General features: G+C 46.1%; 1 protein-coding gene and 1 long non-coding RNA gene across 8 annotated transcripts in view; one reads left to right on the forward strand and one right to left on the reverse strand.

The window, feature by feature from the left end:
* PI4KB (phosphatidylinositol 4-kinase beta) overlaps positions 1 to 9,623 on the reverse strand; it is a 25,901-nt gene extending 16,278 nt beyond the window's left edge. For 3 of the 6 annotated variants that reach the window (XM_045896651.3, XM_045896649.3, XM_045896653.3), the window contains exons 1-2: positions 9,288 to 9,623; positions 841 to 1,777 (exon numbers count right to left, since the gene is read on the reverse strand). In XM_045896651.3, the coding sequence (XP_045752607.1) occupies positions 841 to 1,749 (909 nt within the window). In that variant the 5' untranslated portion in view covers positions 1,750 to 1,777; positions 9,288 to 9,623. Of the gene's footprint in view, positions 1 to 840; positions 1,778 to 7,111; positions 7,349 to 7,570; positions 7,725 to 8,285; positions 8,388 to 9,287 lie in introns of those variants that run through there. The other 3 variants (XM_064588525.1, XM_045896652.3, XM_045896654.3) reach the window with 3 other exon arrangements.
* On the forward strand, positions 9,524 to 13,778 carry LOC123859117 (uncharacterized). 2 transcript variants are annotated; one of them, XR_008507711.2, is made up of 3 exons: positions 9,524 to 9,656; positions 10,170 to 10,371; positions 13,001 to 13,778. It is a non-coding gene; the product is annotated as an uncharacterized LOC123859117 (long non-coding RNA). The 2 variants fall into 2 exon arrangements; XR_006794369.3 differs by lacking the exon at positions 9,524 to 9,656 and adding an exon at positions 9,767 to 9,824.
* Positions 13,779 to 14,371: the final 593 nt, after the last annotated feature.

Consider the following 14,371-nt stretch of genomic DNA (forward strand, 5'->3'; position numbering starts at 1 on the left):
GCTGGGACCAGGTCACTGACACTTAGTTGTCCAGTGGCAACTTCCCAAGCTATCTGCCCAGACATGGAATGGAAGGTGGGCATAACCTACTGATGTGCTTATCTCCTCCCTGCTCTGGACACCCCAACTGCTCCTGCAGCCTGCTCTTCTTTCCAGCCTTCAGGTCTCTGACTAGACTCTGGGCATGCCCAAGATTTACTCTACAGCAAGACCACTTTCCTCTTCCCTTTGTGCTTCTCCCAAATGCTAAGACATCCCTTCCCCTGAGGAAAGGCGGGCGCGAGGGCATTCTGCAGATACCTCAGTGATAGGGAATGAATCTTACTCTTAAGTCAACAAAAAGCTGGATCTTTGGAGAGTGGGGCAGAGGGATTATGAGGAGGAGTGACCAGGAGAATGAAGTTAAGGCTCTATTTAATACCCTGCCCCCCAGCACACACACCATCCCTTTTCCTCCCTGATGGCTGCTACTCTGAGAGGTTCTCGTAGATATCCCAGGTCTCAAGTCAGGGTGGGGAGGGTCTCTGTCACAGTTCTCAGTAAGTAAGTAGTTAATGGAATGGCAGTGAAGTTGAGAAAAACAACTGGACAGAGTCAGGAGTGTCAGCCTTGCTACATGACCTGAGGCAAGTCACTTCTATCTCTCTAGGTCTCTGAGTTCTTCCTTTGTAAAATGAGACAGTTGGAATACATGAATTCTAAGGTCTTTTTCCACTCTGACATCCCATGCTTTTATCAGTGAAATGAAACAGAGGGAAGGAGAGAAAAGGACAGAGGAAGTATATATCAGACATCCTGTCTCCATGCCATCTTCCCCACTGCCCCTCCCAGGCATTTTACCTCATCCTCATTTTCCACTTTAGGGTTGCTGGCTGTTCGCTTCAGGTTGCTGCTGAGACTTATGCTGGCGGTAGCATCAGACTTAGAGCGCTGGTGAGTCCTCTTAGAGGGAGACAGCCCCATGTCAGGGGCTGGGCTCAAGGAAGGCAGCTCCCTCTTCCGGTGAGCTGGCTTTAGCTCATCTGAGAGGATCAGCTTCCGGAGCTTGGTCCCACGGGAGTGTCGCTGAGTGGAAATGTGCATGTCTGAAGAGTAGGCCCCAAGCAACAGGGCGCACTGGAGGGAAAAGTTAATGCTCTGGCGACAGCGATGGACTATGTAGGGCTTGATGGCATCACCCACGTCCTCATCCATGTGGATGTACATGTTCAGTAACTGGGGCAGATAGAAATCCACATCCTCGTTGCGAAAGCAGAAGAGCCGGTTGCCGATGTAGGCTTGTACTCCAGGCTCCTTGGAGTTGTACAGGTATGAAATGGCCATGGAGATGTCAAATAGTTTTGACTCAAATAGCCTCAGCAGCCAGGACTGTTTGGCTGAGTTGTTCTGCCGCCGCCTCCTTGCTCCCTTGGCTGTGCCCGAGGCCACAGTGGCCCCCATTTCATCTTCCTCCTCCCTTATCTGGGCAGGTGGATCGTCCAGGCAACGGACTGCACTGTCCAAAACATCCCCATTGACCAGCTCCAGTGGGGTGTCTGTGCTAGATACAGACATACCTCCATGCAAGAGCTTGACTTGCTCCAGCACCTCCTGGCAGGCCTTCTGGGCCACCTCACGGTCAATCACTGATAGCTCCCCGACCCCCTCTGTGATGACGCCTAGCAAGGAACCCCCATTATTCCCTGGCGGGCCAGGAGTGGGCTCAGAAGTTGGCTTCAGGGGGGCAGGTTCCACCACCATGTCTCCCATGGCCACAGCCAGACTTCGAGCTTCCAAGCTACAGGAGGAAGGAGGGAGAAAGGAACAGAAAGGGAGACACATACACACACTGGTTAGTGGTGCCATCCTCAGGTCTTCCTTTCGTCCACCATGAAACCTTCCCAGGCCCCTCCTCTCTTTTGTCTTCCTGGACTCCTTCAAAATCAGATGAGAAGTCATCTCCCACAAAGCCTTCCCTGACTAGCTCCACTGCTGATCTCCACATTACTCTTCCTTCCTTCTGCACTTAGCTATCAGCTTAGCCTCTGTTCCTACCTTGCATTTGCAAAATGCTGCTTTATACGTTTTGTTTACATAGGTTTACAAATCTTCAGGTAGACTGGGAAGCAATTCTGGTCTTATTTCCTTGTCCCTAACTCTTCACTATCTTGTGTTCTTCTTGTGTCTCCCTTGACACGCCTGCCAATAACCTTTCTCTTTTCCTCTTTAAATTGTATTTCCTTACTCATATAACACTCCAGACACAGGTCCTAAACATCTCACCTCCATTTAGTATCAAAGTCTATTTTTTTTAAGTTTTATTTTTATTTAAGTAATCTCTACACCCAATGTGGGGCTCGATTGAACTCAAGACCCTGAGATCAAGAGTCCCACGCTCTTCCGACTGAACCAGCCTGACACCTCCCAGTATCCAAGTCCTGATATGTTCCTCTAGTCACCTTCCCTTCAGACTCAAAGTTCCCAAGGAATAAGGGCCAGCAAATACCATCCAGGCTTCACTGAGAAGAAAACAGCTCTAAAACAACCATCAACAACCCCGTTGAAGTGTGCCATTTCTCTGCTTGTCTGACTTCATGACATCATTCCCTCTTTCTCTAGTGCCATAGCAGTTAAGTATAGTGGAAAGACTGCTGAACGTGGAGTCAAATGGGCTGAGATTCAAGATCCTGGCTCTGCCATTATGAGATGTGTAAACTTAGGCAAACCACATATCTTCTGAGTTTCAGTTTCCTCCACTGCAAAATGGGAAAAACTTATCTACTTCTCACTGTTGCTGTGTGGGAAAATGTCATGAGTGTAGAAGGATCTAGCACAGTCCTTGGCACACAGCAGTACTCAATAAATATTAGGTGAATCCTAATCACCTAACAAGTTAGTAAACAGTGTATATGCGTACGAGTGTGTGCGCGCACACACATATACTGTTTATAAGGAAAGTGAATTAGCATTACATTTGTTGTCTAAGAATCTCCCAAAACATTTATAACAGCCCTCTCCTACCCCAACACTACTTTCTCCATTATCATACACACAGCCCAAGAACTGGAAAGGCTGGGAGAAGGCAAAAAGAATTTAGCTAGAGCTCATGGGTCTATAACATCCAAAGAACAAGGAGGAACAGGAATCACATCACCAAGAGTCCCTCTCTGGAGTGAGAGAACATTGCTGACAAAAGCCACTGCTCTCCTAGGACGATTCTTCCGAGCCCCACCAAATTTGGATCAGAATAGTGTAGAACGGAAGGAAATTTCAAAGCAAGAACTGGGAGAGGCACACCGTGAATGTCAGATCTACCCAACTCCAGAGTCCGACTGTAGTCAACAACGGGCTCAGAGGCCTCTTCACAAAAACACAAGAGCGAGTCTAAGATAAACTCAAGAGCGTGAACAAGAGGAAGGCAGGATCTACTGTAGAGTAGAAACGCAGGTAGTTTGCAACCATTAGTGACACTGCCTTTGATGCTAGTGAATCTGGGTGCATATCACTTTGGGTAGGTGAAAAGAGGCTTCCGATACAAATTCTCTATAATCACTCTGGGAAGCCCCATTTTCCACCGCCACCCTTCCGGTGCCTCTTCTTGCACCTCTGAAATGTTAAGAATCAGTTACTCTGCTCTGCCCTATACAGTAGAGCCTAGCTCCCTCCCTCCCAGCAGTCACCACTAAGTCTTGCAGGAAGACAGATGGGGAACTCTTCTGTTCTCAGAGATCACCAAAAAAGGCTAGTTTATCTTTCTCCCAACTCTGTCAAACAAGAAGTTCCCATCCCTGAATTTAATTTCTCTGATGCAGTTTGAGCTTGGTACCAGTAAAAATTTGGCAACTCGTTCATCATGCTCTCTCCTAAAATTAGGCAGAGCCCTCTGAGTAGTAGAACCAGCATGGCTGCCTATGTGGATCTGTCTCTACTCGCAACTTTAGGCTACACAGAAATAATAAGCTTTAATCACTCCTTGCCACACCTTTGCAGGGCACTCTGCACCAGAGGGTCATTCTAATTCAACTGAGACCACCACCTTTTAGGTCTGCTAAAAAACTCACATGATAGCCTCAATCATTTTATACAACCAACTTTTATTTTTCCCTCAATCTCTCTATGCTTGGCAAATCTTTCCCCTTCCCTCTACTCCAGAGACTTCCAAGTTATCAAAAGCTCCTAAAATCCACTTTTCAAAACTTCCAAGGGACATGAAGTTCAGACATCCTCCCATATATAGCACCTCAGACCTCACTAGGATACTCAGCAGATGCCTGCCCCAGCTGACCACAGCTGGGATTATTACTGGCACCAGGAGGGGAAGGAAGGATGCCGTTATTTTTTTATCCCAGGGCTCAGCGAGGAATCCCGCATCACAGTACTCAGGGGACTTTTCCACCAAACAGATCCCCCATCTCAGTCTTTATTCCCCAGGGAACCAGATGGTGTCAAGAGATGCAGGAAAACTGGACTCCTCTCTAGTGGCTCTGCCACTAGAAACTACCAAATTGGAGTTGGACCTCCCTCGCCTCCCTGAGCCTCAAGGATTGCCTGCATCTGAAACAAGTCATGGGGGGAGGAGGTACTGAGTTGCCAATTTAGACAGTAAGAAATAGGAAAGGGGGCGCCTGGGTGGCTCAGTTGGTTAAGTGACTGCCTTCGGCTCAGGTCATGATTCTGGAGTCCTGGGATCGAGTCCCACGTCGGGCTCCTGCTCAGCAGGGAGTCTGCCTCTCTCTCTGACCCTCTCCCATCTCATGCTCTCTATCTCATTCTCTCTCTCAAATAAATAAATAAAATCTTTAAAAAAAAAAAATAAATAAAATAAAATAAAAAAAGAAATAGGAAAGGGATTCTCCAAAACCTAAGTCCTAATACGGTCTTCAACATCAGTTCATTCATTTTCAAAAGCAAAGACAATATAACTTCGGTAAGTAACCATTCTAAAAAAAGTGAAAGGACTAGAAAGCAAAAGAAAAAAGGAAGAGGTCCTATATTCATCACCCGTCGCCTTGTAAGAGAATAGGAAAAAAGAAGAAAATCCAAACCTTTAATATCAAATGGCTCCTATGCTCTCAAGGACGTTCAAACAACTGAGGCTCCACATTTCACACTGGGAGCCTAAACTAGCCTTCCAATTAGATGATGAAGGAACTGAAGAGGCCTCCCCCACCCCAGCCTAGCAGCTGGCTTCTAGGCACTGGGTAGGAGTGGAGGAGTGTTAACAACTGATGGGGCTCCACAGCTAATTGTCTGGGCAATGTAGGGAATCCTCATCTAAGCATCAGGGGGTTGTTCAGGGCTGAGCACAGCAGTGGCTATAGAGGACAAAGAGGGTGTACATGTTTGTATTCTGTATGACCTAGCATTTAAGTAAATGTCTGCAAAAACTCTAGGGGGAGGGGATGTTTAACCTGGCTTCCTGCTTCTCATCACAAGATTCCAGGCAAAGAACCTTCCAACCCCCTACTGATCTTCATTAAAGGATTTCCTGGATTGGTCTCTGCTAGACAGGACAGTAGAAAGCCCCAAATCAATCCCCTCACCCAGTTAATGACCATTCCCTTCTTGGGGGACTAGAAAAATATGGATTGGTTCAGGAAAATCCTCATGTTTTTACAGGTTCCTGTATTTTCATGGAACTGTCTTAAGAGCTCATCTGATTTCCAAGCAGGTAGGCAAGCTCAATTTTCCTCCCTTTGAGATGGATCATGTGAGTTGGAAAAAAGGGTAGTGAAGCCACTATCTTCATCCTACAAGGTGGGTAGTTAAGAGACTGTTACAAGTTCATAGAAAAGGGAAGTTCACATATGTTATTTACAATTACAGAGGCTTCTAATAAATAAAAATGACTATTATATAAACAAGAAGTGTAAATCCTCTAAAGTTCAATGCTCTTTTGTAACAATTAATACACCAAGAAATAGAGGCACAAGCATTTTATCCAATGCTATGGTGATAACCTTCAAAAATAAACATTGAGATAATTAAGGTGTTAACTCTAAAGGAGGAGTGGGAAGAATGGAAAGGGACTGTTGATTTCATCATAAACTCTTATTTTTTTTTAAATTTATTTGACAGAGAGAGACACAGCGAGAGAGGGAACACAAGCAGGGGGAGTGGGAGAGGGAGAAACAGGCTTCCCACTGAGCAGGGAGCCTGATGTGGGGCTCGATCCCAGGACTCTGGGATCATGACCTGAGCCAAAGGCAGACGCTTAACGACTGAGCTACCCAGGAGCCCCTTCATCATAAACTCTTAAGTACCACTGGATTTATTACCAAGTGCATGTTTGCCTTTGATAATAATTTTCTTTTAAAGATTTTATTTTTTTAAGTAATCTCTACACTCAACGTGGGCTTGAACTTACAAGTCAGAGATCAAGAGTTGTGTGCTCCACCAACTAAGCCAGCCAGGCGCCCCACCTTTGATAATAATTTTTAAAAAGAAGCTGCTCGGGGCGCCTGGGTGGCTCAGTCGTTACGCGTCTGCCTTCGGCTCAGGTCATGATCCCCAGGGTCCTGGGATCGAGCCCTGCATCGGGTTCCCTGCTCCGCGGGAAGCCTGCTTCTCCCTCTCCCACTCCCCCTGCTTGTGTTCCCTCTCTCGCTGTCTCTCTCTCTGTCAAATAAATAAAATCTTAAAAAAAAAAAAAAAAAAGAAGCTGCTCTTCCAAAGAGACTCCACATAACCCTAGGCTGCTTGTTCTGCTGTTGAGAAGTTCCTCCTCATATCCTAAAGTCTAACTCAAACCTTTCGTTAAAAAGGCCTCAGCTCATCTTTCTCCCTTGACCTCAATGGACAAAGTAGAGATTAAGTGCTACTTTTTTTTCTCATAGAAACCCAGGGACGAACAGTAAGTAGGCTCAGACCCTAGCAGGAATCCCGTAAATGTTTCCCCCAAGGCCCCAGTGGGGGATTGGCATCAGGGAAGAGGGCATTCTTGAGCTAGCAGCAGAAAGGCAGGGAAGGCAGTGGTCTCAGGGTAGCTAAGCCAATATTGAATCAAGCTGAGAAGTCTCTGTGCAGGGCCATGGGAGCTGGTATAAGCAGATTCCAGTCAGACAGCCCAAGCCAGCTCTGGGAGCCCCTGCTGAAACAGACAGATGGCAAAGAAAGTAACTTGTGCACTCACCTCTCTCTGAACTGTTCCTCCCTGCTGCAAGCCCCAAATGCGCTTGGACTAGGCCCTCTCTTGTCTCATGCCAATTACTGAAAGGTTCCTCCCAAACTTCTTCCCCAAATCAAAGAATCTCAATTTGTTGCTTTGGATGGCATTCAGCAAACACGTTCTCATGCAGCGTGGACCCAGCTCTGAGAATGAAGCAGGGAAACTACTCCTAAAAAGGAGGATGAGGAGACTGCACTCTGGCTAACAATGAAGAGGGAGACAAGGGATAAGTGGGAAGAGGAAGCATGATTACTTTCAAAAAGACTTAGAGTTGGAAGAAAAATGCAACTTCACATGCCCTCTTCACTATCACAGGCCAAGAGAGACATGGCATACAAGGGAGCAACTAGTTTCCCAAGTCCCACTTCACTCCAAGTTCTCTTTCCCAGCCATCTTCCTCAAAGGGCTTTCCCACAAACATACTTTTCCATCTACAGAATCTGGAGTTATGGATCAAGTCCAAGAGGAACAGCACAGGTGGTCAGCAACTTCATGTAGCGGAGAAAAAAGGCAAGGCAGACAAAGGAAGCAGGCCTGGAGCTTGTCTTTCAAATGGACTTATTGCCACAGCTGTCGACTAGAAAGACCCAATAGAGAGATCACAATGAAGGAAAACTCTCAGGTCAGCTAAACCACTACTAAGAAATGCCTTTTCTCTGTGAAACCCAGAATGTTTTGTAAACAAATAAACCAAATCTAATTTTTCCCCCAACCCACATGTTACAAGTAGCCCATTACTGCACTGATGCCCACAGAGTGGGCCATTCTCCCAAAAAGGTCACTCTAGAGGTCAAGTGAGGAAGTCACATACTGAATCCAGAAGTCCTGATTCTGAATGTCCACGCTCTCTCTAATGTCTCATGTTCCTTTTCTCAGTTACCCCCAAACCCACCCTAGGCCTAAGCCTTACGGAATCAACCAAAACTATTCCAGTAAGCCACAGATAATAAATTGACTCCTTCTGGATCTGGAAGACACTCTAATCAGTGATCCCTTAAGGACAAGCCTAAAATTAAGTAACCCAAAACAAAATTTCTCACAATCTCACAGTTTCCAGGCAGGCCTGTTCATCCCTCCTAGTGGCTGATCCTGGGTAGTCAACAAAGTGTAATCTGATAGGAACTTCTTCAAAACTTACTCCATCCTTCAGAAACACCCTTCTGTCCAGAAAAGCCTGAGTGAGACAGCTGAGGCTCCCCCCACCAACACATTTTCTTCTTAGTTCAAGATTTAGCTGATCCTGAAATAAGTGGTATGTAGAGATAAAGAATGTGACAGAGAACACAGGAAGACCACAGGGAAAACAGAACCAAGGGTCACAAGGATCAGCAAAATCCTTGAAACGAGAGAGAGAGAAGGTGTCAGAGATGGAAATCCTGAATGGGAAGAGGCACTGTTAGATCTTTTCTATAGGAACAAACCTCCAGAGGTTGGGGTATTGAGGAGTGGGAAAAGGGAAGCTAAAGAAAGTTACAGGGATCATAAAGCTCTCTAGAGAAGGGTAAGGATTAAGACCAAAGTACAATGCAAATAGTACCTTGGGAATGACGATGAAGGCCTGAGATTTCTTAAGGGGAGGGGAATAGGCAATTCTTGGAAGCCAGGAGCTGGGTGGGTGGCGGTGAGGTAATGGAATCAGAAACAGAGGAATAGAGGGCCACAGGGAAGAGAGAGCTCAGGGAAATGGGAACCCAGTGCTGGGGTTGCACGGAGACATCGGAGGAAAGGGGCAAAAATAGGAAAAGGGGATGAAGGAGGAGGCTGTGGGAAAGGTTTGGGGCGGAACACAGCTGACGAGGAAGGGCAAACAAGAATGGACATTACAAGAGGTACCCTGATGTGGAAAGGGTTCGTGACTTAGGAGAAAATAATTCGGGACAGAGGCAACAGGGATGGGGGGGGCGGCGGGGGGATCCCCGGGCGGAGGGAGGAGCTAAACAGAAGAGGAAGCCAAGAAAGCAGAGAAGGACCCCAGACTTGAAGGGAAAGGGTGAAGGCACCCGGGGTGCAGCTGCCACCCGGAGGGCAGTTCTGTAGTCAAACCCAGGTGTGGGGGCGGGGGGAGGCTGTGCGGGACAGGGTGGGAGAGGGACCCCCCACGCACAGGGCCAGGGGGACTCCCAGGGTAGGAGTCGCTTACCTCCTGAGGACCCCCGCGGAGGGGGTGCGGGCGGTCGGGGTCGGGCTGCCGACACCGCCGCCTCAGCAGCAGCGGCCGCTCCCGGGTTCCATTGGCCGCCTGCGCTTCCCTGACAGCGGCCGCGGCGGCTGAGCCAGGCCCCGGCTTAGGGGCTGCCCTCGGCGCCGCCTGAGGGGGCCTTCGCACTGCCTCAAGTTCGACCGGGCCGCACAGCCTCCTCGCCTTCCCTCCGCAAAAGCAAGACGAAAATAAAAAATCCCAGTAGGGCTCAATTCTTCTTGTGAGTCCCAGCAACCCTTCTTGGGATATGCCTTCCGGCTTCTCCGACGCTCAGGACCCTACCAATCCCATAGCAATCTAAGGAGTCGGGTGAGCTGCCTGGAACATGCCTGCTCAGAAATAGAAAAGGGGGCGGGGAAGACGCATTTGGAAGCTAGGGAGGGAGGAGAGGGCGAAGGGAGGAGCCTACGGGTGGGAGGAGGGGCCAATCTTCCGGAGGCTCAGAGGTAGCGTTTGCGAGGCTAGGGAACCGAGAAGGTAGTAAAATTTACTGGATAAGGGACAGGGCCCCCTGGCCTAGAGCAGAGAGAGGCAGGCCAGCAGGCGGTTGTGGGTGCCCTATTAAAGAAAGGAAGTACAGACACATTGGGTACTTCCATAAGTACCTGAACATGCAAATTATATGTAAATGAGTCCGTTTGTGTTAGCAACGGAGTTACCGTAATTGCTATCAGTGGCTTTCCCCCCTCCCCTATTCCACAAGACTCTCTTAGTAAATTAGGCCGTGGAATGGACGCGGGGGGCCCGCGGGGAGTGGAGAAAGAAAAAGGGCGGGCGGGGAAGAAAGTCACCCTCACCACCTTTTTCCTATTAATCTTTAAGGACGCTGCCAAGATTATGCCCCTTATCGCTTCGGGAATGGCGCGGTCCAACCGCGTCAATCTTCCGCCGTTAGCGGCGCGACTCGAGGCCGTGGTTCTGCCTCCGAGGTCACCACCTGCCTGGGTAGCCTTTGGCCTCCAGCCTCCAGCCTCCGGCCGTCGATCCCTCCAAGGAGGGGCTGGACAGGGCCAGGTCGGGAGAGGTGAGTGATCATAACCCCGTCTTCCAAACAAAACCAAACCAAATACAACTAAACAAATAAACAAAAACACGCCCTGCAGCTGGACCTCTGGTTTTGCTTTTGTGTATTTGTCAGTATTACTGATTGGGAACCCTCTCCCTCAGAACCTCTGTCCCAACCCTTATAGGGCCTTACTTAATATTTGTCGTTGAGGCTAGATTTCTGAGGCTAGCCCAGATCTTGGATGCCACCTTCCCTGCCACTTAAAGTCTGTTTGATTTGGGAGGACTGGAGTAACCTCTTTGAACCTCAGTTTCTAGGTCTGCAAAATGGACCCAGGAATATTAACACTTTACAGGGTTTTGTGAGGATTAAAAGAGAGTACAGATTACTACCATAGCACTACATTACTATTATTGGGACAATAATATAGGATGATGAAAGAAAAGGGTCACTGCTTCTGTGTTTAATGGGGAGGCAGAATAGAATGATTTTCCAGAATAATCAGGAAATTAAAGAAGAAATTTTAAAAATACATGGAAGCAAATGGGGAGGCAGAATAAAAAGTAGTAGCTTGAAAATACCTATGTAAAACATGCAGTATGTACAAAAGTAACAAATGGGGTACCCAATTGCTGAAGGAATAGAGAGGAGTATGTTTAATTAATACAGAAGGCCTAGCCACCAAGTATATGGCAAATGAATGAATGGAAGACCTCTCAAAAATACTGTAAGCCAGGTATTAGAAGAGATATTGGGCAGGATCCAGCAGAACAAAAAAGAGGAGAGAGCATTCTGAAGACTAAAAAATTGTATGTTGAAGAAAAGAAATGGGAATTTGCTTGAATCATGAGAGGGCAAGCTGATAAACTAGGTTAAAGTGGGAGTACAGTAAAGACAGATGAGCAGAGAAAGAAGCCAAGAGTGCCAAAGATAGTTTGAATTTGTCACCGCTGCTCTGGAGGGGGGAATCACCAGTCCACCTGTCAGGTCCTGTAACTCTTGGCCAGCTCCCAATCAGCTGTCAGGCAAGGGTCAAGAGGCAATGATCCTGCTTTAACCTAGAGTTTAAAGTGTCGCACATCCCTCCCTTCCAGGCGTAGGATTCCCAAGGGCCTTAAGGCCCCCCCCCCGCCCTTCTTTTTAAGATTTTATTTATTTAGAGGGCGCCTGGGTGGCTCAGTTGGTTAAGCGACTGCCTTCGGCTCAGGTCATGATCCTGGAGTCCCGGGATCGAGTCCCGCATCAGGCTCCCTGCTCAGCAGGGAGTCTGCTTCTCCCTCTGACCCTCCTCCCTCTCATGCTCTCTGTCTCTCATTCTCTCTCAAATAAATAAATAAAATCTTTAAAAAAAAAAAGATTTTATTTATTTAGAGACACCTGGATGGCTCAGTTGGTCAAGCATCTACCTTCAGCTCAGGTCATGATCCCAGGGTCCTGGGATCGAATCCTGCATCGGGCTCCCTGTTCAGTGGGGAGCCTGCTTCTCCCTCTGCCTGCCGCTCCCTCTGCTTGTACTCTCTCTTACTCTGACAAATAAAATCTTTTTTAAAAAAAATATTTTATTTATTTGAGAGAAAGGATGAGCGGGGGGTGGGGCAGTGCAGAGGGAGAAGTAGACTCCCTGCTGAGTGCAGAGCTGGACATGGGGCTAGATCCCAGGACCCCAAGACCATGACCCCAGTGGAAGTCAGATACTTAACGGGCTGAGCCACCCAGGTGCCCCCTTAGGGCCAGTTTTTGGAACACTGTGAAAAGGGATGTGAAAGCCTTACTTTTTATAGTAGGAAGTTTTTTATTTTCCAACAACAAAACAAGGTTTCAAGAACATCTCTGCTCAATCTTTAAGTAGGAACTTTTTATAGCCACTGACAGTTATTAAGTCCTTTATTATTTTTTTAGAGGGGAAGGGGGATGTTGGAGGGGCAGAGGGAGAGGGAGAGAAAAAGCCTTAAGCAGGCTCCATGCCCAGTGCAGAGCCCTATGCAGACTCGATCTCACAACCCTGAGATCATGACCCGAGCTGAAATCAAGAGTTGGATGCTTAACCTCATGAAGCACCCAGGTGCCCCTATTAAGACCTTTATTAAGCAAGTGAGACCTCCTCCCCTTGCCCTCCCCTCACAAACACAGTATTAAGCAGAAGAGTGTTGAGTTTTCTGTTTATAGCTCTAAGGGCTCAAGTGTGAATTTCTTTGCATCTCTGTATGACTTGGTCTTTCTGACTTTTTCTGGAGATTTATTTATTTATTTATTCACTCACTTATTTATTTATTTATTTATTTGATGCACTCACTCACTCTCTCTCTCTCTCTTTCCACAAGTCTCCAAACCTCTCTGGTCTGAACTCAAGGCAGGGGAGGATTCATCTTTGTATTCTAGCCATATCCTTAGTTTCTACCACATGGAGAAAAAATTATGTTTGTTGATATAGCAACAGATGGAATGCAGAAGCAGATATGAGAATCCAGTCAGGCATTAAAGGGGTTTCCAAAAATGTAAAACAATGCCAACTGTCTTACTGATTTTTTTTTTTTTGGTTTGGGAAAAGTTATTTTTCATAAATGAATTAATAAATTAAAAATATTAACAAGTAAATATTTGACTAAACTAGTTTTTCTTCTTCCTATTTCCTTTTTCTTTTTTAAAGATTTTATTTATTTGACAGAGAGACCACAAGCAGACGGAGAGAGAGGGAGAAGCAGGTTCCCTGCTGAGCAAGGAGCCTGATGTGGGACTCGATCCCAGGACCCTGGGATCATGACCTGGGCCAAAGGCAGCCGCTTAACCGACTGAGCCACCCAGGCATCCCTCCTTTTCTTTTCTTCTTGATCTCAGTTGTCAAATTATAAAACTGAATGCTATTCTTTGTTTCCTATATTAAATTAAAGCATGACATGATATTCTCTAAAATTCCTCACCACGCTGAACCTATTTTTATTTTATTTTATTTATTTATTTTTTAAAGATTTTATTTATTTATTTGAGAGAGAAAGAATGAAAGATAGCATGAGAGGGAGGAGGATCAGAGGGAGAAGCAGACTCCCTGTTGAGCAGGGAGCCCGATGCGGGACTCGATCCCGGGACTCCAGGATCATGACCTGAGCTGAAGGGAGTCACTTAACCAACTGAGCCACCCAGGCGCCCCTGGGGTTTTTTTTTTCAGAGAAAAGATAAAGAAGCCAGCAGTTACTGCCCAAGCCACTACTGTATATGAAAACAAACATTACTTCTTTATTCCTCATTACAATCCCGTGAAAGAGGTATTATACCATTTTATGGAAACTGAGCTTCAGAATGGTCATTTTTTTCAAGGTTTTTTTTTATTTCAACCCACAATAAAAAATACATTTTATTCTCATGATCACTGAAGAACACACAAATGTGTCTTCATTGACATAAAGGTTTCATGAAATAATACCCTAACTATATGCAATGCATTCTGATATTTTCTATTCTATTTCCCTTTTTGAAAATACTGTTTTGCATCCTGCTAAATCAGTTTCACAACCCATGAATGGGTTGCAATCTGTAGTTTGGAAAACTTTACTAAATAAATGTTCAAAATCATAAGTGGTAAAGCTAGATGTGAACTGAATTCATGCTCTTTCCAGCAAACAAATACCTTCTCATGAACATTTCTTAAAAAATGCATTATATATATGTTGTGCTTAGCTTTATCTCATTGTATGAAGCCAGCAGGACAATCCTAGGCAAAGGGATAGGCCTACTGAGGAAACATAACGTGAGATTAAACATTTAGACAAATATATAATGACATTAGTCCCCCTGTTTAGTATGTGAGTGAATGTGGCATTTGCTTTCATTTCTGAAGAAAGTTGCTTAGTATCCACAAAAATAAACAATAAATTTGGAGCCATAGACTAGACATATAGAGCTTGTCTTGGTTTAGTAGTAAATTATTATTTCAAGTTTTAGTGAATTATAAGTTATCTTCAACTTATGACTGGGCTAAAATGAAAAAATATGATGTTTGGTGGGTGAGGTCATGGGAGTGCAG

Source organism: Mirounga angustirostris, unplaced genomic scaffold, assembly GCF_029215605.1.
Source record: "Mirounga angustirostris isolate CCGP_5_RB_7025 unplaced genomic scaffold, mMirAng1.0.hap1 SCAF_4, whole genome shotgun sequence".
In the NCBI taxonomy this organism is placed as follows: domain Eukaryota; kingdom Metazoa; phylum Chordata; class Mammalia; order Carnivora; family Phocidae; genus Mirounga; species Mirounga angustirostris.